The following is a 27,271-nucleotide window of genomic DNA, read 5'->3' as shown; positions in this document are numbered from 1 at the left end:
TCTTTGAAACAAAGATAAATCAACTAGTGTGACAGTGTTTCTTTATGGGCCTTATCTAACTCCCCCGAAAGACAAAAGAAACATCCTATTAAAGTAAAGAAAAGAAAAGGATAATTTAAAAAGTCTTCCATTAGATCTTTGGATTTCTGTCTTGGGGCAAAATGCAGAGAACTGCAACGGAAACTTCTCTTACCTTAACACTGTCTTCCTCAAAACAATATTAAGTAGAGACAGGCCTCTACTGAGCAGAGAACAAGCTATCCATTGTGGCTAGTTATGCAAGCTGGGTTTTGTGATATGCTCCTAAACACTTTGGTTTTGCTCTGCTTTGCAATCCAAGAGTACAGATGATGCAGTTATTCGGGAGCAGAATTTCCAGATACTGTTCTTCCTGTAAACCCCCCAGCTAGGCTTAAAGGATATATGCAAAAAGAGGGAAAACAAAAGATACAGTGCTCTAGAAATTCTGCTTGGGAATTTTTGGTCATAAACTTCCCTTCCAAGAAATGCAAACACAAACACACACACATACAGTAAAAAGATCAAGTGTTTGAGTCTCATTACTGACAAATATTGTGGGGAAAAGGAAAGGTGAAAAAATTATCCAATCAACAAAGGCATGCAATAGTTCACAACTGTTCACGTAGCTCAGGGAAGGCTGAACAGATGTTATTGCACTAATAAAGCCTTCATAAAGCACTTTAAATCTTACAGTGACATATTAACAGTAAGTAATGAAAGAGGCTTAATTTTATTCATATTATCTGGAATTTTTTTTAAAAAAATTGTTTACTAGAGCCAAACAAAACGAAGCCAGCAGGGAAGCCAAGTCACCCATTGCTAGCTGTTCTATCACCTCCACAGGAATAGTTGTGGCATTCACTCCCTGCTGAAGTTTGCTTGTTAAAGAGATTTAACAGAGGACCAATGAGCTTTGGGGAAGAGGAGCGCTTAATAGTAGGCCAAGCATGTGACTGGAAGCCAGAAACTCAGGAGTTCTAATTCCACCTCTGCCTGTGAGGCAAGGCCAAATCCTGCTTGTCTCACTCATCCATAGAGTTCCACTGATACAAATGCTACGGATTGTTTAAAGAGTGGATCCTGACCCTGCTGCCTAATAGGGAGAGTCAGAGAACAAAGCAATCCAAGGGAGAGCTTTGCATCGCAGAGAAGGAAGCAGTCTCTTGAGCTGCCAGTAGTTCCCCTTCTTCTTGATAACTGCCCTTTGCAGAGTCCTAAGTTCTTAAAGACTAGCAGGCCTGCACAACAGAAGGGAGAAAACCAGGGGCCCAGAGCAGAGTACCAGCCTCAAGTCAGAGATGCTTCCTCCTCAAGGAAACCAGCTGACAACATCCAGCATCCAGGCCTTTAGAGAACTGCAGTTGTTCCTCTCTGCTGTGTACTAAGGTATTGAGAATACTGTCCTCTTCAGTACCTCCATAACCTCCTCCACAAATGCCCTCCTTCCTACCCCACTCCCTTTCCATAAAGAAGTAAGAACTGTCCTCAGTGCAGATCAGCAGAAACTCACCCCACAATCATCCAGCCAACAGCCTTACACTGGCCCACTCTTCATCTGCTGGTCCCACAACCCTGCACAGAGATGCTATGAGCTCCCCCCTGCCTCTACTCTCTGTGCAGCCTACCCTCCCACTACTGGCTCCTTGCAGGGAATAGGGATGGTCAGTGGGAACCAGGGAGTAGTAGGAATCTAGGGGCCGCAGCATTTGCTCCACTCTAGAGTCCTAGCTCACAATGGAGAGATAGCGTCCCTCCTTCCCAGCACTGCATTGTCAGTGGGCCCAGAACCCCCATGGAAAAATCCAGCCCCGATCCATCTTCACTCGCTATTAGTTCCTTAAGGGCTGACGAAGCGCTGCCTCCTGACAGGTAAATAGTCTGAAGGCAAAGAGGGGAAAGGCTCAGACTGTAAGTGAAGTTGTTTCTGGGGTGTGGGTAAATCTCAGGGGTCCAGTATCTTCCTTCCGGTACCTTTTGGCTCCCCAAGATCCCCATGCCACTGAGCCTCTGGTACCAACAATCCAGGTCAGACTAGATGATCACAATGGTCCCTTCCAGCCTTAAAAATGTACAAATCTATAAACTTCTGGTGGAGCCAGAGCATGTTTTTAAACCATATCCAATTTGATTTTAAAACTCTGAGTGGTGGAAAATTCACAATATCCCTAAGTAAGCTGTTCCAATAATTACTCATTGTTAAATATATGTAACTTCTTTCCAGTCTAAATTTGGCTAGCTTCAGCTTCCAGGCACGAGATCATTCCATGTTTTTGTTCACCATATTACAGAGCCCTTTAGTAAAAGAAATCCTCTCCCTACGTAGGTACCTATAGGGTATGTCTACACACAGATAAAAGACCTGCGGCACAGCCATGGCTGGGGCCTAGTTTGTGGGGCTAGAAACTGCTGTGTAGACATTCAGGCTTGGGATGACACTTGAGCTCTGGGACCCTACACCCACATAGGATCCCAGAGCTCAGGTTCCCACCTGAGCCCTGACATCTACATAGCAATTTTTCAGCCCAGAATCCGAGCCCTGCAAGCTCAAGTCAGCTGACCTGGGCCAGCTGCAGATTTTTTATCCCTGTGTGGACGTACCCACAGAGTGTGATCAAGTCACCACTTAACCTTCCTTTTGATAAGCTAAATAGATTCAGCTGGTCTCTTACCATACGGCAAATTACCAGACCATGGATCATTCTTGTAGCTTTTTGCTGAACTTTTCCAATTCTGCAACTATTCTTCAATTCTTTTCTGTTCTCCTCCCATATCAGATGACCCATGATTATGTCTTGGATTAATGTTAGGCTAACCGGTTTATTCTGTTTACCCTTTTAAAATACTAATACAGCATTAGTTTTTTTATGTCCTCTGGAACTTCCCCAGTGCGCCAAGATTTGTTAAAAAAAATCAACATTAATACCTCATATTTTTTCAGGCAATTCTTTTGAAACTCTTAGGTGCAAGTTATCTGGTCCTGCAGATTTTAAAATTTCAAATTGCATCTACTAAAGTTAAATGTCCACTCTAGTTACTGTAGCAATAGAGAGATATTAATGCACTGTCCAGCTACTTTCCAGATATAGAAGAGGAATATTTATTGCCTTTTTTGCACTGTTAATCATTATTATTGCATACAAACCATTACTTTAAGTGTTACAGCAGATGCTGGAAGAACCCACTCTTTAACCTTGGTATGTCCTCCAAAAATATCTCAAATTAAATGCAAAAAAGATGCTCAGTGGAATACTGGATTAAAAATTGGACATTCTCCATTATTGATATGAGACACAAAACCTTTTCCTGAACAGGTTGGTGAGACTCCCTTTAATAATTCTGCATATTGAACTAAACAGTGGATTAGACCATTTTCACACCCAATGCGAATGTAAATTTCACCAATCTTGCCTGAAACAGTCCCATTTATACAAACTGGAGTTTGCAATACAGATTGTTCTTTTAAAGTTCTCTCTCAGTCAGAATTCACTGAACATGGCTTCACTCCATGTCCTAACATGCGATGTCTCCTACATAATACAACACAGAAGTCACAGGAAAAAAAATGGCCATTCTATCTTGACAAGGAAACAGCACACTGCTAATCTCTGAATTCTTCTCTAGTTCAGAGTCTATCAGACATACACGGCAAACAATTAAAAAAAAAAAAGCGTCTATTACATTCCTGTCACTGAACAAAACTAGGGAGCCTAAACTGACTGGGAAATCTTAGCATAGCACAGCACATTTAACACCTTGAAAATATACAGCAAGTGGCCATTGCCAAACAAATTGAATCCATCAAATCACCTACAATTGACTATTACTAAATATACCAATAAAGCACCACCCCCTGCATAGTAAATACCAATCTCGAATCCTACATTAGTAAAGACCCTCCCCTTCACCCATTCCACCTACTACAGCAACCAATGGAAATGGGCATCTATTTAAATACATTACTACTAACATGGGGCAAAGATCCAATTGGCCAAAGATTGTGTCAAGCCATTTATAGAGTCACTGGCAAAAGCAGTCCATACATAAGTGATTATTCTCAACTTGTCCTATTGTACTTGTGAATTAGCTATATGAAGTAATGTTTAGCTACCTGCTTTTATGGGTAACATGCTGTCCACTTACAGTGTGTGTCCAGGGACTAAAATTTTCTTCTGGTCACTGGCCCAGGGCCATTTCTTGGAAATGTTCACAGTACTGAAAAGTTTTCATACTATTCTGCCAACGGTTACTTACACTAGCAGATGGAGAGATATCCAATATTAAAATGCCACTCCAATTACCATCTTGGCTTTTCTTCCACTCTAATAAAGCGGTTTAGGAGTTGTAATGCTGAGAATTGCTAGAAGCAGAAACCAATGAGAGCAACTTGGAATCACAGCTTTCCAAGGCCCTCCGTTTGTGGAACATCAGTGGTTAAAAATAAAAAAAGTCATTTTAAGTAGGTCAATAAAAGTGTGGGCCAGATAGCAATCAGAATGTTGAAATCTTAAGGTCCAATATCTCATGACTTGTTTGGTCATGAATGAGCACAATAAATGAAGTCTGGAGTCTTCAGTTTTCTAGTGGCATATGGAAATGGTTCATAAACTGTGGTCTACAAAGCCACCGCTGTCACAATAACGAAGTATTGCCATTCTTTAGGAATCATGTTTCCTGCTGGGTGTAGCCAGTCCCGATATCTTGCAGGGACTAAAGCTCTGAGGTGTAACTAACGCAAAGCCTGCACCACTATACTTAAAGGTCACCTGGGTTGTCACTTTCCACTAGAAGTGCTGCTTGGCATTGGTCCAGGACTGAATATAGAATGTCTGAGACCAGAGAAATGAGTAATTTTCATTCCCCAATATCCTTTCAACAAGGTTAATAGAGTTCATGCAATTTGCCTACAATTATGTATCGGGCATAGCAGGTATGTCAGAAGTGGAGTGAAGAGGGACAGGCATTCTTATTTCCATGCTCCCATCTTCTCTTGCTGTTCAGTTCCTCTGTCCCGATAACATGCAAAAATCTATTTTAGAGGTTCTGCTCTCTTCCCTTGGGATGACAGTCATCCCAGGCTCCCAAAAGGTCTTCTCAATGGTTCCAAGCATATCCTGGGCAGCTGCTGCCCACTTTTTTCTTAGCTCAGAGCCACTCCACGTAGCAGAGGAGAATGGGCCCAGTTACATCAAAAGCAAAATAAGTTCATAAAAAAAGCCTTCCTTCCACCCCCACCCCCGTTTTGTATAAATCTTTAAAGCTGCCTGGTCTTTGTCTTCAAATCCAGCATTCGTTTCTATGCAAATGTTAGCAACAGAGTAATCAAATCTCCTGAGGATTCTAAGAGGCTGCAGTGAGTGAAACAACTGCCAGAAATGCTGCTTTCTAATATGTTAGACACCAGTGTTTAGGAACATGATGAATCCTACCACTCAAAACCACGGGCACAGAGTATTCTTGCTGTATAGTGATCTAAAGCTGTTGGAGAACATACTTTATTTAAATGTTACCATTTTACAAGACTTCAGCTCCCAGACACTCTTAACATTGCATTATTTGAAGCTGACTGTCAGGCCGATTGACTGCAGAGTCAAAAACAGCTTCAAGATATCGGTCAGGTGGGTCACACAGAATGTATTGGAAAAGCAAAGGTCATAACGAGAGAGTAGGTGAAACAATAACAATTTTACACATTTGATCTGTTTCAAAACACACTTGGCAAGTGAGTGTCACACTCCATTAATGATAGGTGAAGAGGCACAAACAGGTCATGTGACTTGACAAAGGTCACAGAAGTCTGTGGGACAGCTGTGAATCAGACTCCATGTAATCTGACTCCCAGTCTCTTCATCTGATAGTAGTCCATAACCCACCCTTGCTGTTTATATGCCAAATAATAAAATGGGTGTGGAAAGAACTTAATATCCCTCACACTATCAGATGTTTGATTTGTTCTCTGTACAAAGCCCTAATTTGTTTGTAGTAGTAATTAATGCTTTTCTCTGGAGAATATTTCCAAAATTCTCTACAACCTGTTTTGTTTAAAGTTGGGCATTTGGAACCAAAGTAAACCCCCAAATTCCTAGCATTATAGGAAACTCAGGTCCAAAACTTAAAGCATTTTAATAAATTTAGTCATTATGAATTTCTAATCCTTTAATTCAACAATGGAAAGTATTTAAAAAATTTAATTTTACACTTAAATAGGATTACTATCACAGCAGTAATAAGAGAATTCAACCTGTTAAACTCGCATTTCCTTTATTCTTTCATCATATGCCCCGTAATCAAATAATGATCTGAAAATTTACATAGTACCTTTTAAATAAAAGGAATGAACTTTGAAAACTCCTCACAAATAGCACTTCAATCACAAATGGAATGAAAGTAACACTCTGATGAAATACTACGATTTTTAAAACAAGTACAGCCAAGCTATACAATAACATTCAAGACAAAAAGTGAAGAAGACTATCATACCAAATCAGAAATGCAGGGGAAGTTTAGGTAGAGAAGAATGTACTGTAATTACCTTAACTGAAAATTTGGCCAGGCTACTGAGGTTAACACAATAACTCTTATGAAAAGTTTTGTGAGATCTTCAGTAACCTCAACTGGTCAAGACCACATTTTTACATGCATCCACTACACCTGTAAAATCCTACCTAACTCAGATGGAAGAACAACACTTTGTAAATTAACATGACCAAATCCTGCAGTGTCTAAGGGCTTGTCTACATGGTGCATTAGTCGGCACTAGTGGGATGTAAATTATACTGTTAATGTAGTCACAAAACAGGACTTCATTAGCATGCAGTAGGGAACTGTTAGGGTGCACCAGCAGGATTCATGCAAGCCTGTTAGTGTCAACATGCTGGTGCACGCTACAATTTATATCCCTCTAGTGCAGACTAATGCACCATGTAGACAAACCCTAAGACTCCCAACCAGACAATGACCTGGCTTGACCCTGCTCAGCTTGTGCTGTGATTCTGTCAGACCTCCTAAGAACATAACATACAAACATAAGAACGGCCATACTGGGTCAGACCAAAGGTCCATTTAGCCTTCCGACAGTAGCCAGTGCCAGGTGCCCCAGAGGGAATGAACAGAACAGGGAATTGTCAAGTGAACCTTTCCCTGTCGCTCATTCCCAGCTTCTGGCAAACAGGCTAGGGTCACCATCCCTGCCCTTCCTGGCTAATAGCCATTGATGGATCTATCCTCCATGAATTTATCTAGTTCTTTTTTGAACCCTGTTATAGTCTTGGCCTTCACAACATTCTCTGGCAAAGAGTTCCACAGGTTGACTGTGCGTTGTGTAAAGAAATACTTCCTTTTGTTTTAAACCTGTGGCCTATTAATTTCATTTGGAGACCCCTATGTGCTATGAGAAGGAGTAAACAACACTTCCTTATTTACTTTCTCTGCACCAGTCATGATTTTATAGACCTTAATCATATCCCCCTTAGTCATCTCTTTTCCAAGCTGAAAAGTCCCAGTTTTATTAATCTCTCCTCAGACGGCAGCCGTTCCATAACTTACAAGATAATATGACAGTATCCCATTTTCAAAAAATCAAAATCAACCAACCAACGTACAGTGATAGGAGAACCTTCTTATAACAAACTTCCGATCTGATTTCACTACAAATTTTTCAATGCATTACAACATGTAAATTGCAATTCTATTATAGGGGAGTTTTTCCATGGAGGTTGAGAACATCTTACTGTATGCATAATGGTACTATATAGTAAGCTTCACCACTGTTGTGTATGCCTGGAAAGTTACAGAAGTAACTGCCAAGCCAGTAGTTTGTAATTTATTACTCCCCACGAAGTAGACATGTTTCTCAGATTAATTTAGAACAGCCTTCCAAGGGGAGCAGTAGGGGCAAAAAACCTAACTGGCTTCAAGACTGAGCTTGATAAGTTTATGGAGGGGATGGTATGATGGAACTGCCTACAATGGCATGTAACTGATCTGTGACTGCTAGCAGCAAGTATCTCCAAAGCCTGTGATAGGACACTACATGGGAACGGCTCTGAGTTACTTCAGAAAATTCTTTCCCACATGTCTGGTTGCTGGGTCTTGCCAATATGCTCAGGGTCTAACTGATTACCATATTTGGAGTCAGGAAGTAATTTCCCTCCCAGGTCAGACTGGCAGAGACCCTGGGAGTTTTTCGCCTTCTTCTGCAGCATGGGCCACTTGCAGGTTTAAACTAATGTAAATGGTGAATTCTCTCTAATTTGAAGTACTTAAATCATGATTTGAGGACTTCAATAACTCAGCCAGAGAGGGTGGGTGAGGTCCTGTGGCCTGCAATATCCAGGAGGTCAAACTAAATGATCATAATGGTCCCTTCTGGCCTTAACGTCTATGAGATTACAAAGAACTATTCCACTACAGAAGCACTACTCCGATATTAATGAGGTTCTATTTCCTTAAGAGTGTTCCTACAGACACCAAACATAGATAGACCATTACAAATATCAAATACTTCCCCTAGAGGCTTGCTCAGTTTCACCCGTTATATAAGGAAGACTTTTCTGAATCTTGCAGTTTCAGGCTTTGCCATTTATTGTTTTCTGATCCCAGCACAGGCAAACATAAAAGATAAAAAACAACAAGAAATTGGAAGTATTCTACATGCTAAAATTTCCTTTTTAAAACTGAGCTGATAGTAACGGTTTTATTTTGGTCGACCCTGCGCTTCCCTCCCATCTGCTACCCTGTAAATGAAGGCAGAACCTTCAAGTGACCTGTCATTCTCCCCATTCACTACTTATGAACTTTGAACCAAATTCTGCCTTTAGCTATACCCATGCAAACCACTACACTTAATGGGGTAACATGGGCATAAGTGAAGGAAGAACCTGTCCCTCTGAGAATTATCACACACGTTTCTGTGTTATTTATTTACATTTATCAAGTGCCCAACGCCCAAGGTGCGCTATTACACTATATAAACTATCCAAAAATGCAAACCAGATCCACATCTACAAAAGGATACAGTATATTTCTTGAATTGCTTCTCCTGAAGTTGTGCTAAGCCTTTACAAGGGTCTCATCCGTACAGAAAGTATGGGGAAATTTCAAGCTTTTTCATTACTTTATAAATCAATACAATACAATAAAATAAACCCAAAACAATGGTGCTGGTGGTGAATTTGGGAGGAGTGGTGGAGAAAGGAGCATGGATATAATTGTGAACTAGCCAGCAACTTCTTTTTTAATGCTAAAATTAGTTTTAAAGAGTCATGGAAACATTAGCTCTATAAATATATTGTCTGTGTTATGTCTAAGGTGGTGATGTCTTCATTTTCACTGCAACAACTTGAAATGCTTGTCTACTGAGCTGAAATGCTTGTCTACTGAGCTATACAAATATGGGCTACTTCAGGTAAGTATCTCTGGCTTTTTGCTATTGATTAACTGAGAGGCAAAAAAGGAGCACTTTTCTGTGCTGGGAACTTGGCAGTTTCTCAAAGAGACAATATTAAAAGTACAACAGCAAACTATCCTGATGCAAAGGAAAGATAAGAAGAATTGTAAAAGGCTCCATCAGGAGCTCTTCAATGAACTGAAAATCAAAAAGCAATCCCACAAAAAGCAAAAACATGAACAAATTGCTATGGATGAGTACAAAAGAATAGCACATGCATGTAGAAACAAAATCAGAAAGGCTAAGGCACAAAATGAGTTACACCTAGCAAGGGACATCAAGGGACATAAAAGGTAATAGGAGGTTTTATAAATACATTTGGAGCAATAGAAAGATGAAGGAAAGTGTAGGTCCACTACTTAGCCGGGAAGGAGAGTTAAGAACAGGTGACATCAAGACAGCTGTGGTGTTCAATGCCTATTTGGCTTCAGTCTTCAGTAAGAGGGTAAATTCTAACCAGATACTTAACACAACTAATATTAACAATAAGGGGGAAGGAACATAAGCCAGAATAGGGAAACAAGAAGTTAAAGAATATTTATCTAAAATTAGATGCAGTCAAGTTGGCAGGGCCTAATGAAATTCATCCTAGGTTACTTAAAGAACTAGCTAAAGCAATCTTGGAACCATTAGCAATTGTCTTTGAGAAATCATGGAGAACAGGTGAGGTCCCAAAGGACTGGAGAAGGGCAAATATAGTACCTAGAACAAATGATTAAACTTTAAATTTGTAAGCATCTAGAGGATAATAGGATTATAAAAAATAGCAAGCATGTATTTGTCAAGAACAAACCCACAGCATTTCCTTCTTTGACAGGGTTACTAGCCTAGTGGATAGGGGAGAAGCAGTAGATGGGACATATCTTGATTTTAATAAGGTTTTTGACACAATCCCACATGACAGTCTCATAAGCAAACTAGGGAAATTAACTATAAATTAAATTGCCATAAATTGGATGCATAAGTGGTTGAAAGACCATACTCAAAGAGAGTTATCAATAGTTGGCTGTCAAAATGAGCAGATGCACCTAGTGAGGTCCCACAGAGCGTCAGCCCTGGTTTCAGTACTATTCAATCTTTTCATTAATGACTTGGATAATGGAGTGAAAATTATGCGTATAAAATTGGCAGATAACACAAAGTTACACTTTGAAGGACAGGATTAGTATTCAAAATAATCTTGACAAATTGGAGAACTTGTATGAAATCAACAAGATGAAATGCAATAAAGAGAAGTGCAAAGAACTTAATTTACGAAGGAAAAAATTAAATGAACAACAAAAATGGGGAACTGGCTAGGCAGTAATACCGCTGAAAAGATTAGAATGGATCACAAATTGAATGAGTCAACAATGTGATAAAGTTGTGAAAAAAGCTAATATTCTGGGGTGAATTAACAGAATTGTCATATGTAAGAAAGGAAGGAACTATCCTGCTCTAATTGCCACTGGTAAGGCCTCAGCTGGAGAACTGGATCCAGTTCTGGATGCCGCACTTAAGAAAAAAGTGGACAAATTGGAGACAGTCCAAAGGAGAGCAACAAACATGATAAGGTTTAGAAAACCTGACCTATGAGGAACTGTTAAAAAAAAAAAACTGGGCATGTTTAGTTTTGAGAAAAGAAGACTGAAGGGCAAACTGATAAGCTTTCAGATATGTTAAGTTTCAGAGTAACAGCCGTGTTAGTCTGTATTCGCAAAAAGAAAAGGAGTACTTGTGGCACCTTAGAGACTAACCAATTTATCTGAGCATTAGCTTTCGTGAGCTACAGCTCACTTCATCGGATGCATACTGTGGAAAATACAGAAGATGTTCTTATACATACAAACCATGAAAAAATGGGTGTTTACCACTACAAAAGGTTTTCTCCCCCCCAACCCCACTCTCCTGCTGGTAATAGCTTATCTAAAGTGATCACTCTCCTTACAATGTGTATGATAATCAAGATGGGCCATTTCCAGCACTAATCCAGGGTTTAACAAGAACGTCTGAGGAAGGGGGGACCAAGAGGAAATAGGTTACCTTGCCAAGCTCTGCGATACAACCGCATTTGCTCCAACCCCTCAGACAGAAACAAACACCTACAAGATCTCTATCAAGCATTCTTACAACTACAGTACCCACCTGCGGAAGTGAAGAAACAGATTGACAGAGCCAGAAGAGTTCCCAGAAGTCACCTACTACAGGACAGGCCTAACAAAGAAAATAACAGAACGCCACTAGCCGTCACCTTCAGCCCCCCAACTAAAACCCCTCCAACGCATTATTAAGGATCTACAACCTATCCTGAAGGATGACCCAACACTCTCACAAATCTTGGGAGACAGGCTAGTCCTTGCCTACAGACAGCCCCCCAACCTAAAGCGAATACTCACCAGCAACCACATACCACACAACAGAACCACTAACCCAGGAACCTATCCTTGCAACAAAGCCCGTTGCCAACTGTGCCCACATATCTATTCAGGGGACACCATCACAGGGCCTAATAACATCAGCCACACTATCAGAGGCTCGTTCACCTGCACATCTACCAATGTGATATATGCCATCATGTGCCAGCAATGCCCCTCTGCCATTTACATTGGTCAAACTGGACAGTCTCTATGTAAAAGAATAAATGGACACAAATCAGATGTCAAGAATTATAACATTCATAAACCAGTCGGAGAACACTTCAATCTCTCTGGTCACGCGATTACAGACAAGAAAGTTGCGATATTACAACAGAAAAACTTCAAATCCAGACTCCAGCGAGAAACTGTTGAATTAGAATTCATTTGCAAATTGGATACAATTAACTTAGGCTTGAATAGAGACTGGGAGTGGCTAAGTCATTATGCAAGGTAACCTATTTCCCCTTGTTTTTTCCTACCCCCCCCCCCCACTTCCTCAGATGTTCTTGTTAAACCCTGGATTAGTGCTGGAAATGGCCCATCTTGATTACCATACACATTGTAAGGAGAGTGACCACTTTAGATAAGCTATTATCAGCAGGAGAGAAAGCCTTTTGTAGTGGTAAACACGCATTTTTTCATGGTTTGTATGCATAACAACATCTTCTGTATTTTCCACAGTATGCATCCGATGAAGTGAGCTGCAGCTCACGAAAGCTCATGCTCAAATAAATTGGTTAGTCTCTAAGGTGCCACAAGTACTCCTTTTCTTTTTGCAGATATGTTAAGGGCGGTTAGAAAAAAAAGACAGTGATAATGCATTCATCATGTTCACTGAATGTACAGCAAGACCAGCAAGGGCGATTTAGGTTACATATTCAGAAATCTTCCTAACTAGAAGGAAAGTTAAGCACCGGAATAGGCTTCTAGGGAAGGTTGTGGAATCCCCATCACTGGAAGTCTAACCTGCTCTTAAAAAGAGCCAACAGGTTGGACAAACACCTGGCAGGGATGGTCGAAGTTTACATGGTCCTGCCTCAGGACAAGAGGCTGGGCTAGATGACCTCTTGTGATGCTTTATAACCCTACATTTCTATGATCCAATATTGTAGAATCAAAAAGATCCTTCAAGTGCAATTCCTTTTTAAAAGCCCATTTTTAATGGCACGGGGTGCCGGCAGGCAGCAGGGTGCCATTAAAAATCCAGCCCGGCCTGCTCTTCTCCGCTCCCCGCCCCCTCCCGCGGGAACAGGGGGCAAGGCGCAGAAGCTTGGTCCTGCAGGTTCCCCTGCCTCTTAACAGCTCCCCTGCCTCTTCCTGCAGTGTGCTGGGTCCCTGCCCCTCCTCCTCCTCTCTGTCCCTGCCAGCCGATCAGCTGATGGCCCTTGCAAGGGAGGAGCAGAGTCAGAGGGAAGGCAGAGAAGAAGCAGGGGCAAGGCCTTGGGGAAGCGGGCCATATCCCTTCCAGCCCCCTGCCGTGAGCACCCCACAACCCCAGCTCATGCCCCCATCTCTGACCCCCCCACACACACACCCAGCCCTCTGCCCTGCACACCCCCAAGGCTCCTGCCCTGAGCCCTGTACCCCCCTCACACACACCCAGCCCTCTGCTTGACTCCTTCACCCCCCCCACAACCCCAGCCCTGACTCTGGCACCCCCACACATCCCCAGCCCCCCCACACCCCATGCACCCCCCAAATCCCTACCCCCACCCTGAGCACCAAATGGGAGCTCCTGCACCCCCCCCCACATTCCCACCTGTACCCCTCCCACCAAATGGGAGCTGCCCAAGTAAGCGCTCCATACCCAAACCTCCTGCCCCAACCCTGAGCCCCCTCCCTCATTCTAGCTCCTGGCCAGACCCTGCACCCCAACCCCCAGCCTGCTCCTTCACCCCCAGCCCTGTGCTCAGTGCACTCCCACCCTCAGCTCAGTGCAGAGAGAGAGGAAGAGAATGGCCAGAACTAAGGAGAAGGTAGGTACCCACTGTATGTGGGTAGGGCCGGGACCTCAGACTGGCAGCGGGCTGAGCGGGTCCAGCAGCCAGGATTCAGGCTGGTAGGAGCCAGTGGATGGAACCCCTGAGCAGCAGCGGGCTGAGCTGCTCAGCCCACTGCCGGTCTGGGGTTCTGGCTGCTGGCCCCTTGCCAGCTGGGGTCCCGGCTGCAGACCCCGCTCAGCCCGCTGCCGGCCTAGGTGAACAGAACCCCACACCAGCAGCGGGCTGAGTGGGCCAGCGGCGTAAGATCAACATTTTAATTTAATTTTAAATGAAGCTTCTTAAACATTTTGAAAACCTTGTTTATTTTACAATACAACAATAGTTTAGTTATATAATATATAGATTTATAGAGAGAGACACCTTCTAAAAAACATTAAAATGTATTACCGGCACGTGAAACCTTAAAGTGAATAAATGAAGTCTCGGCACACCACTTCTGACAGGTTGCAGTCCCCGGATATAAGTAAACAGGATGTCTTTTCAAATTGTGAGCATATTCAGCCTGTAATTTGAAAGCCAAGATAAATGTTTTTCTTGCTCTGACATGACCAGTAACAAAGATTCTGAAATCAGGACTTTCATTAGACTTCCTCATCTTCATATGTTAGTAGCTTTCCCAATGAATACATCTGTTCTCCGTGTATAGTCAGTATCATATCTGCTCATTTTTGACAGAAGTGCGGACTGCTTTTCACTTCTGATTGCCCTGCAGAAGTAGCCTAGCTATGAAAGAAAGCTTAACTAAAGTCTTGTTTACACAGGGACATTCAGGAAAATTAATCCAAATTAACAAAAGGTGGATTAGTTAAATGGCATTAACCCATGTGGACACCCTCATTCTACCCTTAATTCTGTTTATCTTAATTACAAATTAATACACACAGAGAGCACATGTATTAAGAAAGCTGGTAACATGTGAAGAGGAGGAAATCTAATGAGAGTCCGGACATGACTTTTGCTATGCTCAACCACCACTATAATATGCATGTCGATGTCAGTAAATATTTAACTTGGTAGAGAAAGCTTTGATTTGAACTTCAGCCACTGGTTGCATTGTTATATAAACAAGGCCGTGCAGTTTCATTAATCTCTCCTGTTTACTCTTTAAAAAAAGTAAACTTGAATACCTGGAACTTAGGCACATTGCTGGTCTATGCTTCCGTGGGCAATTCCAACTGTTGGTACCATTGTCTCCACTTTCCCACACACCCCCTGTTAATTTGTTTCATATGAGCTCTACAAAGGTGCAGAGGTCTGCCTGCATAGAGCTAATTACATGATCAGAGCCCTACATTGTGAATTTTGGAGGGCACGGACGGTCTCTTCCTATAGGTTTGTACAGTGCCCAGCACAATAGGGTACCAATACTGAGTAAGGCCGTGGGGCACTACTGTAATTCCAACAACAACAAGAATAAAAGAGAGAGGTAGGCTTAGAATAAAGTTTCTTTTTTTAAAGTCAAATAATGCTTGCATTTTGTTAAAGGAACAAACAAAAATGTACAATCTTGCCCTTAACCACTTGATTTCATATTCCCACTAGTGTAAATTTTGCAAATTTTGGGATATTCTAAAAAAAACTGAAAAATTTAAGGATGAACACACATATGACATAAAATTATGATACTTACCACCTGGCATGCAGCAATTACTCCTACCATCTTAACACTTAGAAAGTGACTGAACAGAGGTTTTCAGAATAGCAGACCAGAAGTTGAGCACATTTTAAATTGGCCAAAATATGTAAGACCATTGCGTTATCCAAGACAAGTCTACTTCCTCTTTGTTCCTCCTCTACAGTCCCTTTGTCTCATTCTATTTCAGTGCCAAATTCTGCTCCCAGTTACACCTGCTCACTGCCACTGAAGATAGCAGGGTTTAACAGATGTAACTGGAAGAGGAATTTAGCCCTTCATTTAATTATCACACCTCTAAGTGTTTTAAGAGCCATATATCACTTTTTATTACCATTTCATTCTGCCACTTACTTACATAAAAAAGGAATAAGAATTACATACATGGATGTTTTCTTGAGGGCATGAAGTTTTATTCACCTCTCCACTTATAGTGTTTGAAATGACTCACAAATACAAAAAGCAGTTACAGTATGTATAAAATGATCAAATATACCAGCATCTCTAACTGCAATCTTCTGTTATTAAATGTACACTAGGAAGACTGACATGAGAAAAAGGGATTTGCTTTTAGATAGGAAGAAGCAAAGGAAAGGCATTTTAAACTGCTTCTGCTCCTTAAAGACTGTCACATAAGTGAGGGCCTTTACTGTGGTCATGTGACATGAGACAGAAGATGCTTCAGGCAACATTTTTTTTCCCTAGATTTCAGTTAAAGCCAGATCTGGGACAAAAAGAAAAGGAGTACTTGTGGCACCTTAGAGACTAACCAATTTATTTGAGCATGAGCTTTCGTGAGCTACAGCTCACTTCATCGGATGCATACCGTGGAAACTGCAGCAGACATTATATACACACAGAGATGATCTCTGGGCGTATATAATGTCTGCTGCAGTTTCCATGGTATGCATCCGATGAAGTGAGCTGTAGCTCACGAAAGCTCATGCTCAAATAAATTGGTTAGTCTCTAAGGTGCCACAAGTACTCCTTTTCTTTTTGCGAATACAGACTAACACGGCTGTTACTCTGAAATCTGGGACAAAGGTCCTCTTGGCCATCTTGACAAGTCAGAGAGAGATATACAGCTAAACATGAGATTAATGAATCATAAAAGGGCAGGAATGAGCCAACAGATTAGAGAGTTAAACAAGTTTAACATTGAAAACCTGTAAGTGGGTGAAAGGCCACAGCTCTTGCAAAACTCACCCAGAAGCATAAACATTTGTAAAAGAAGTCATGATGCATGAAGTCTGGGACTGCCAAGTTAACTCCTGCAGACACAGGGATCAGGCAAACAAAATATAGTTTCAAACAAAACATCAGCCAAACTGCACAGACAGTGTGTTTTCTTGAAATTCTAGTGTCACGCACTGTATCAGCTTCCTTTATTCTTACAGTTTGTTACCAGACTCTCCAGCTTTCTGAAGTTTAAAATTCAGCCAGTTTAATTTGCAATTGGGCTGAAACTCAGTACACGGTTTTGTCAGCAAGGAGACAAATTATAAGCTGAAACCATGTCTAAACCACCAAGCCATTGAGCTTTGAAGCATTCAAAATAAAAACAACACAATGTCATGTGAAGTGAAATAATTTTAAAAAGACTCCGTTTTTTATGTTCTCTACAATAATAGTTTAGGCCTTTGCAATAGTGCTTTTGGGCGGTGTCCAGAAAGAAGTTCAGAACAGTTAAGTGTCTAAAGCAGATCTTAAAAAGCAATTTAGGTGATGCATCAGTGCTGAATGGTGAAAGCTGGTGTGGAGATGACAAAACTTCACTAAAATCAGCTGTGAAAATCATTCAAGCCTCAGTCACTACCGAAGCTCATCCGATGAACAGTATGCATCCGATGAAGTGAGCTGTAGCTCACAAAAGCTTATGCTCAAATAAATTGGTTAGTCTCTAAGGTGCCACAAGTACTCTTTTTTTTTTTTTTTGTTAACCAAAGCTCAGTAACAGGTGCCAACAACCAATTAAAGTTTTGCCCTGTCTACACTGGCTGGTACAGTGGTGTGAAAAATCATCATGGGCCTTCTCTTTAAAAAAAAAAATCTCATGTGCCAACTTTAATACTGGGACAGCAAAATCCTAAGCCACTGAAGTATGCAGGTTACATCAAAAGAGGCTCAAACTTCCTTTGTTACAGCAATCTCGTAGGCACTGCTGCAGAGAAGCACAATGGTGCATGTTGTTCCTGCTATTTATTTTTAAAAGGTCTCTTTCCATTTCTTGTAGAAGCTTTCAGCAGGGGAAAAATATCACAAGAGCTTGACAGACAAAGTTACATATGATGTGCGGGGGGGAAAAAAGACAGAAACTTTCACAATATCACTGTTCTACCTCATAGCCACATTCCCAGCAGCTTAAATAGAGATGACATAACTTTTTTTTCTTCCAAGTCTCTCCTTCAGCAATAGCTTCCAACACTAACCTGAACTCTTGTCCTGTATATTTTAATAATCTACATTAAACTGTATGCTCTCCAGTACACACACTTTGGCATTCCAAATTATTTTAAAAACAGCATGTACATTTAAGACACAATATAAAAACAGGCAGGCTGCAGAGGCCAACTATAGGTTCCTTTGCAAACACCTACCCAGATCTTCAGTTAAGAAAGAGACATCAGCAAAGCCCAGCACAAACTTCTCTGTGCAAAGTGGCTTGCTTCACTAGGGAATGTCCAATTTATTTTAATATTAACATTTGGTAGGCATATCTGATTTCATAAATGTGTAATCAGAAGTTTCACTTGATTTAATAAGATCACCAAAAACAATATGTCCTGGGTTTTGTAAAAAGTCTCTGTAATTTGATAGCACCCTGTTAAATGGAGAGAGCTGATGACTGTATTACTGTACAATGTTTCTCTAAACAAAAGCTCACTGTTGTAATGATTTTAGTTTGGTCTCTCATATTTACATAGCAATGATTAGTTAACCTGTTAAAACTTTCGGAAGGAGGGAGGGAGGAAGGAAATAGATTCAGTGACCTGAACAGTCAGAGAAAAGTCAAGAGGGGAAAGTGTAGGGCTGATGTAGCTACAGTAAGCAACTCAAGATGAACAGGTCCCCAGAGTAATGCGCCCAGTATTGGATATGCAGTCCCAGAAGTGTGTAGGTAGTGGACTTCAACCTAGAGGACAGGTGTATTTATGGCCTGCAGTCTCCCCTCCTGCAAGCATACTTATTGTTACACACTAGGTAACCATGGGCCCACTTTTCCCCTTCCACCAAGTTTCAGAGCTCCCATCCACTCCACATCTCAACTGAAACAGTAGCTACTGGAGTCAGTAGACACTAGTTTCAGAGTAACAGCCGTGTTAGTCTGTATTCGCAAAAAGAAAAGGAGTACTTGTGGCACCTTAGAGACTAACCAATTTATTTGAGCATAAGCTTTCGTGAGCTGTAGCTCACAAAAGCTTATGCTCAAATAAATTGAGTAGACACTAGGTCCCACATCCTGTGACAGAGGGACTGACAGGTAGAATTCTGTCCCATGTCATGTGTCGGGGACTAGGAAGCAAAGCACAGTATCTCTCGGTATTACTGACCATTTATGCACCAAATCAGCACATCATCAACATGGCAGGGCAGGCTAGTCCCCAGTGCCTCCAGCGGTTACCGATACACTCAGACCCCTGACCCCAGCCCTCCAAACTCCTACACTGGCCCCACGTGGTTGGCACCCCCCTTCCCGACCCCCAATCGCCAGCACCTCCCAGCTTGGGCACCCCACTCCCGGTGCCCCCCCTCCCAACACCCCTCCCAGCAGCATCCCACGCCTTGGCCCCACCCCCCAGCCTTCTCCCCATCTCCATCACCCCAAGACCCCTTCACTCCCCACCCCTCTCGCCCCTGGCCCCCAGGGCGGCCCCCCGCGCCCGGGCGCACCTCGGTGACGATGGTGGAGCGGTAGATCTCCCGGCTGTACTCCCAGCCGTCCAGGCACTTCTCCTGCTCCAGCTGACTCAGGTCCACGTCCCGGCCGGGCTGCAGCCCCAGCGCGGAGAAATTGGCCAGCGACTCCAGGCGGTAGCGGCGGCACCTGCTGGGCCCCTCCCGGCCGCCCTGCAGCTCGCGGGGGATGCTGGCGTTGAGCCACTCGCGGCTCAGGTTGGCGCTGGGGGGCACCCGGCAGCGGTGCTCGGGGATGCCGGCCAGGAAGACGATGGAGAGCCCGGTGAAGCCATTGGGGACGATGCTGGCGCTGAGCAGGAAGAAGATGAGGCGCTGGAAGGGGCCCCACTCGCCCAGGAAGGCGGTGACCACCTCGTAGTCCTGCATGGCGGGGAGCCGCCGGCGAGCGGCGGCCGCGCGGCGCTGGGGTCCGGCGCTGACGGGCGGCGGCGGCGGCTACACGCGGCCCCTTCTGGCGCGGAGAGCGAGCGGCCGCCGCAGAAGGAGCCGCGGGAGGCGGGGGAGTGGCTTGGCAGGCGCCGGCTGGCGGCGTCCCGCCCCCGACAGGCTCCGAGCCCTGGCGCTGCCCATCCTGGGGCCGCGGCCGAGCCCAGCTCAGCTCCTGGGCCCCGTCCCTGGGGCAGCCCCCAGCCCGGCGCGCCGCAGAGACGTCCGGCTTCCGGAGCCCCAGGCCAGCAAATGGGCGCGGAAGCCGGTGGCAGCCGGGCAGGGGCTCCAGCCGCAGCCGGGGGCGGTGACACGGCCTGTCTTCGCCGGGCTGAAGGGGAGCAGCCGGGCCCTGCAGCCACAGGGATTGGCCCTGGGTAGGAGACAAGATGCAGCCCCTGGGTTGTGTAATGGATCTGGCATCTTTCCCGCGTCCTGCTCCCAGTTGGCCTGAATCTCCTTCCTCCTTGTGTGGCCGCTTGCCCCCCGTGCAAAGTAAGGACCCAGGCTAGCTCCACTGTGCGGGTTCAGCCAGTCTGGGGGCCACTTCTCCCCTGCAGCGTTTACAGTCGAGTTTAAGACGAAGTGTAACGAGTGGGAGAATAATGGAGGAAAGATGAGGAGAGCGGAGACAGCGCAAGGCAATGTGCTTTAACAGGAGATGAATTTAGCGTCAAATGCCTCCCAACATGCACGATACATCTGCCACATCCCAGCCTGCCGTACCCTGTCCACGTGGTGCACCGTGCTAACCCGCATTGGCAGTTCCTTAATGGGCTGTGATCTAGTCCTCTCTGAAAGGAGACTCCCCTCCCAGTGAACCCGTCTGGAGGGCACCCTAGGATACAGGGGGGTCCCTGATATGAGGCTGGAGGGGGGGGGCATGTAATACATGGGTGGAACAAGGGGGGATATTAGCCCTGGTCTACACTAGGACTTTAGGTCGAATTTAGCAGCGTTAAATCGATGTAAACCTGCACCCGTCCACACGATGAAGCCCTTTATTTTGACTTAAAGGGCTCTTAAAATCGATTTCCTTACTCCACCCCTGACAAGTGGATTAGCGCTTAAATCGACGTTGCCGGCTCGAATTTGGGGTACTGTGGACACAATTCGATGGTATTGGCCTCCGGGAGCTATCCCAGAGTGCTCCATTATGACCGCTCTGGACAGCGCTCTCAACTCAGATGCACTGGCCAGGTAGACAGGAAAAGAACCGCAAACTTTTGAATCTCATTTCCTGTTTGGCCAGCGTGGCAAGCTGCAGGTGACCATGCAGAGCTCATCAGCACAGGTGACCATGATGGAGTCCCAGAATCGCAAAAGAGCTCCAGCATGGACCGAACGGGAGGTACGGGATCTGATCGCTGTTTGGGGAGAGGAATCCGTGCTATCAGAACTCCGTTCCAGTTTTCGAAATGCCAAAACCTTTGTCAAAATCTCCCAGGGCATGAAGGACAGAGGCCATAACAGGGACCCGAAGCAGTGCTGTGTGAAACTGAAGGAGCTGAGGCAAGCCTACCAGAAAACCAGAGAGGCGAACAGCCGCTCTGGGTCAGAGCCCCAAACATGCCGCTTCTATGATGAGCTGCATGCCATTTTAGGGGGTTCAGCCACCACTACCCCAGCCGTGTTGTTTGACTCCTTCAATGGAGATGGAGGCAATACGGAAGCAGGTTTTGGGGACGAAGAAGATGATGATGAGGAGGAGGTTGTAGATAGCTCACAGCAAGCAAGCGGAGAAACCGGTTTTCCCGACAGCCAGGAACTGCCAGCACCCTGGAGACATAGGGTGACGGTTACCTGAGCGGGCTCCATGCTTGCCGTGGTATGGCGTCTGCACAGGTAACTCAGGAAAAAAGGCGCGAAACGATTGTCTGCCCTTGCTTTCACGGAGGGAGGGAGGGAACGGGGCCCTGACGATATGTACCCAGAACCACCCGCGACAATGTTTTAGCCCCATCAGGCATTGGGATCTCAACCCAGAATTCCAATGGGCAGCGGAGACTGCGGGAACTGTGGGATAGCTACCCACAGTGCAACGCTCCGGAAGTCGACTCTAGCCTCGGTACTGTGGAAGCGCTCCGCCGAGTTAATGCACTTAATGCACTTAGAGCATTTTCTGTGGGGACACACACACTCGAATATATAAAACCGATTTCTAAAAAAACGACTTCTATAAATTCGACCTTACTCCGTAGTGTAGACAACCCTTAGAGGGGGACTGAAGCCTGGACACAGATAGAGTCCAGGCCAGGACCCAGAGGGAGATGAAGACACAGGAAAGATGGAGTGGGGTTCAGAACACAGTGGGGGACAAATAGAGAGGGGGGACTAGAACATGGGGAAGGGCAGATGGGTGGGGAAGGCTAAGGATATGGGACAGGGAGCAGACCACAGGGCAGATGGGCTGGGGAATGGAGCAGGATGCTAGAGAAGGGGGCTTACGGTATGGGGTGGGAGAACCCCAGGGACAGATAGGATCGGGGCATAGGACTCAGTGGATCAGTAGCCTGGAGTAGGAACAGTGAGTGGGGATGGCGGCAGCCCCCAGGAGTTCAGAGGCAGATGAGGTGGGAGATAGATGCAGGGGCAATACCCTGGGTGCGATATGAGTGATTCAGTGCATCTGCCCTCCCCTGAAATGAATGGCACATTCCATGGACCACACATGTAATTCAACAGGGCTGGGTTGTGTATAGTAACACTAATTTCAGATATTTATGGAGTGTTGCAGAAGACCCTTCCTGTGCTGCTGCAGGCCTAATTTCCTATAATGTAGTTCCCCAAAAACCATTCATGGCAATTGACAGAAGCTGCCATGGAGCAAAACCAAATAAACCTTGAAGTGTTGCGCAACTATTTGCAATCTTATCCACAGTTCTCATTTACAGTATCTGAGTCAAAGGTAAAGCAGCTTCACTTAGCAGTTAAACATTGTCACCCAAGTGGCTAATCAAAGGTTGGGGCCCTGGAAATGTTCCATTTGGGAGTAGAAATCAGTGATAGATATTGCTTAAAAAAACCTTTGTGACTCCCAACGCAGAAAGTATCAAATAGCAGGAAACAGGTTTTTTTGCTCAGAGCCCCAAGAACACACTTTTCAGCCTGAACCTCTGACCCAAGAAATCTCTCCTTAGGTTTCTTCCAGGGTCATACCCCGCTTTCGGCTGCTCCTTGTGACTAGGCTGTCTCTGCTCATGCATGCACATATCCAAAACAATACTCAGCAAAACCCCTCTGCCTATTCAGTCCAAAAATTTCTGGGCAGGTTGGTTCACAACCTCCCTTTTGTTTTAGGTTGGGGGCTTGTGATTAATTTATCCTGGCAGTTATGTTAATTGAAGAGTGTGTTACACTCAAAGAGGTTTGTGATGTAAGCAGTCACTACTTCTCAACATAACCATATTTTATCTCAGACAGCAATAACACATCTCTCTGATGAAAATTTAACTTTTACCAGGTAAGAAAACAATTAAACTTTAAGAACCTGTATTTACACAGAGTAAATTTACATGAAAGGTCACAAAGTCAAGGGAAAGGAGAACTCAGAAGCAGACTTACCACCTCACTAGATATTCCACCCAGTATGTGATTCAGAGTGGGTCTATGCCAGCAGATCTAATAAGGGTAGACTCCACAAGGAAAGCCGTGGCTGAGGCACTTCAGTGTAGAGTCACTATAGCCACCGGAGAGATTCTCCCAATGGCGTAGTTAATCCATCTCGCTGAGAGACGGTAGCTATGTTGATAGGAGAATTCTTTCGTCAATCTACCGCTGTCTAAAACGGGAGACAGATCTGCTTAACTATGTTGCTCGGGTATGTGTGTTTTTTTCACAGCCCCGAGTGACGTAGCTGGGTCAACTTAACTTTTGAATGTAGGCCGGGCCTAGCCCCGCCGCTCTGCTCTGTTGGTGTGTTAAAGGTAAAACAGGGTATTTTTTACTCAGTCGCTGTCCCCCAAAAGGACCAAGAGTCAGAATTTCTCCCTAGGGCTCCAGAAAATGCTAAGAAAGGAGACAGGCTGCTGAACTTCCCCAAACACCATGGCCCCATAGAGTGTGGTTTTTCCAGCCGGCAGTTTGTACAGTCATCGCCCCACAGCTGGCTGCGTTCAGTAGCACTAAACGGCCCAAGTCCCAGGACATTCCTACTTTTTTAAAAGGAGCAGCAGAGCATGCTGCACCATGTGGTAGCCTCGGCTTTCCTTGTGGAGTCTACCCTTATTAGATCTGCTTGTCCCCCACTTTGTTGGTGCGGGCATTTGGCCTCAGCAATTCTAAATCTCTGGGCTTGTCTACACTGGCAATTTACAGCATGGCAACTTTCTTGCTCAGGGCTGTGACAAAACACCCCCCGCATGCTGCAAGTTTCAGCGCTGTAAAGTGCCAGTGTACCAGTGCTAGGAGCCGTGCTCCCAGCGGTGGTAGCTATTCCCCTGGATGAGGTGATTTTTTTTATAGTGCTGGGCAAGCTCTCTCCCAGCACTATGCTGTGACTACACAGCCACCATAAAGCGCAGCAGTGCTTTGACGTTGCCAGAGAAGACGAGCCCTAATTCAGTAGGTAAGGCTCAACAGAGTGGACTAAGAAATGGCTCATGCTCTTAGCTGAGTTGCCTTGCTTCTAAGTTTAAATCAGACCCTGGGCATGACCTTTTTATGGTAGTACTGTATTTAAAAAAAAGTGCCTGTAAGTCTTTTAGAATAATTACTTAAAACATAGAAGAAAACACCACCTAGGGCTTCAAGCACAGGGATTCTGTTCTGTTCAGGTTTCAGAGTAGCAGCCGTGTTAGTCTGTATTCGCAAAAAGAAAAGGAGTACTAGTGGCACCTTAGAGACTAACCAGTTTAATTGAGCATAAGCTTTGCATCCAATGAAGTGAGCTGTAGCTCACGAAAGCTTATGCTCAAATAAATTGGTTAGTCTCTAAGGTGCCACAAGTACTCCTTTTCTTTTTGTTCTGTTCAGGGCTCCCTTAAAAAAAAATCAGCACAGGTTTGTGGCTTGGTCTTTCCTGAGTTTATCTACAATGCTGCTCTCTGTGAAGGTGAGCAGCTGTTCTAGGTGCAGATTTTATTTGCTTATTTTTAATTTTATTTCCCATTTGGGAACTTATCCTTATGATTCTGCTTTAAGAGGAGGAGTGAGATTTGGCACAGGGATTGCTCCAAAAATATTGCAGGGGATGAGGACTCTCCCTGCAGTCAGAAAGAGGACACGGCTTGTCATCTCTTCTGTGTAGGGGCCATATGACCAAAATAGGTTTGCATTTCCCCTGGAGAGTCCAGCCTAGGATATCAGTAGTGAATCTTTGTGAGCCTGTTGCTGAGGTGGAAGCAGGGGACTGAGTCCAGCAGCCCTGTAGCACACCCTCCAACTGCAACTTGAGTAGAGGTGGAGACAGAGGAGGTAGCTGAGCAGCACACCCAGCACAGGATCTAGGCACAATCTTTCTTAGTTTTGCTGAGATTCTCTGCTGGCTCTGTTGGTACATCCAAACCCTGATCAGGGCAGGGGAAAGGGAGGGTTCTACAGGGGGAGGGAACCCCACCCACAATAGGCTGCTGAAATAGTGTCTGAACCTTGTTCCTGGAGCCAAAATTTTCCACTCCTGCCAGGCTCTTTTCCTGCGGTCTTGCCTTCTCAAGGGTAAACTGCATTCTGACCCGAGTGTTGGCTAAGCTCCCCAATGAGACATTATTCAACAAGGAGGAGGAAGCAGGAGACACGGGCCTTTCCTTTTGCCTTTGGCTTTCTCAGTCTGGCTCTCTCCCTGAAGCCTGCAGCATCTGCTGTAAGTGCCTCAGAGCAGGAAGTGGAGCTGAGGGGAGAGTCTCCTCAAAAGTCAGATGCAACCCCAGGACATGGCTTGGAATTAGACAAATCGTTGAGCTGAATTTTAGTCTGACATTTGGAATAAAGGGTTGGAATTCCCTCAGGCTGAAGTACTCATTGTAGTGGAGTTGTGGACCTTAGCACAACGAGGAAAGAGATGTCGTCTGAGACCTTAAAGGCCCCTGTAGACTTTGCACAAGCAGTGCTTTCATGGGTGGATGATTTTGCAGGCATGGTCCCTCTTAACTTAAAATCCCACTGTTTAAAGGGCTTCCCTCTCTGGAAAAGATAGTGGTACACAAATCTGTTTCATGCCGGTATAGGGAACGGTGCTCCCAGAGAACAGGTGCCCAGGCAGCTCAGTTCCTGGCTCTTAGTACTCTAGTGGGGAACATTTCAGAAAGTTGAGGCTAATCAGATAAGTAGAGATTTAACCATGCCTGGCCCCGCCCGACTCCACAGAAAGGAATACCAGATGGCAAGTTGAAGCAGTCCCTGAAGTAGAACGGGAGAGAATATCACTTTGTGAGTGCTCGCTGGTGCTGAGGCAAGGTCAAGAGCTGCCCTCAGCAGCCTTGCGGCAATTTGCAGGACTGTAACTCAGGCCTGGCTATCGTTGGACCCCCAGACTGGTGCCAGGCTCTTTCATGCTGAGACCAAACGATTACCCACAGCTTGGATCAAAATGAATTTACTGGACATTATTCCCAGGATGTATTTAATGGAGATGTGCAAGAATCACAGGCACGGTTTTGTCCCATTCCCATTACTTATCAACCCACAGAAATGCTGATATATGGAGGAAACCAGCCATCTACTTCAGATAGCAGGGAAACAACCCATTCCCCATAAAGGGCTGTACCCTCTCCTATCCTTAGTCTCAGAGAATCAGAGATAAATGAGAATATAGCTCTGTCTGAAACATCTGAAAAAAGTCTTAAACGAGGCTTATCTTTGCTTTCCCATTTTCTCAACTTCGGTCATTAACATTTTATAAGGCAAATCCTTCTAGGATCATAGGAGTATTAATATTAGCTTTAAGGATGAAGGAAATTCCCTTTCATCTCTTCCTGGGCAGTTCTGTACAAGAGAAAGAAGAAACAAACAGAATGAGACAGCTTCTGGCTTATCTTGGTTTCAGAGTAGACACAATGAATAGATGTGGTGCCAGGAAAATCAGTCACAGAGTATCAGGCAGAAGATCTCATTTCAGAGGATTGTAAACAGAAGACAAAAAAACACCCAAAAAGGAAAACAAGTGCAGTTACAGAAACAAAAATCCAATCTGTATTGGAGCCTTTTGGAAACACTTGTCTCATGCAATGATGTACTTAAAAAATAATAGCACGTAGATCTCAAAGCACTTTATAAAGAAAGTCAGTATCATTATCCCAGTTTTACAGATGGGGAAACTGAGGCACTGAGCAGACCAAAGTTCATATGCAATTTATCCAGTTATTTCCCCCTCCTCTCCTGCATCTCATTCTATTACATCTGTTCATATTTAAAAAGATGACCTTGCTTCCCACATTGGAGACATATAGCTGTAAAAAAATAACATTGTAATTGATCTGCAAGCCTTAGCACA

General features: G+C 44.4%; 1 protein-coding gene across 1 annotated transcript in view; it reads right to left on the bottom strand.

Moving 5' to 3' along the window:
- LOC140915637 (organic cation/carnitine transporter 2) overlaps positions 1–20,080 on the bottom strand; it is a 45,502-nt gene extending 25,422 nt beyond the window's left edge. Inside the window, exon 1 of the mRNA XM_073355644.2 lies at positions 19,390–20,080. Within this exon, the coding sequence (XP_073211745.1) occupies positions 19,390–19,782 (393 nt within the window). The 5' untranslated portion in view covers positions 19,783–20,080. The remainder of the gene's footprint in view (positions 1–19,389) is intronic.
- Between the last annotated feature and the right edge of the window lie 7,191 nt (positions 20,081–27,271).

The sequence above is a fragment of the Lepidochelys kempii genome, chromosome 8 (genome assembly GCF_965140285.1).
Source record: "Lepidochelys kempii isolate rLepKem1 chromosome 8, rLepKem1.hap1, whole genome shotgun sequence".
Lineage (NCBI taxonomy): Eukaryota > Metazoa > Chordata > Testudines > Cheloniidae > Lepidochelys > Lepidochelys kempii.
The sequence above is the reverse complement of the archived record's forward strand: the minus strand, read 5'-3'. Positions and strand labels throughout refer to the sequence as shown.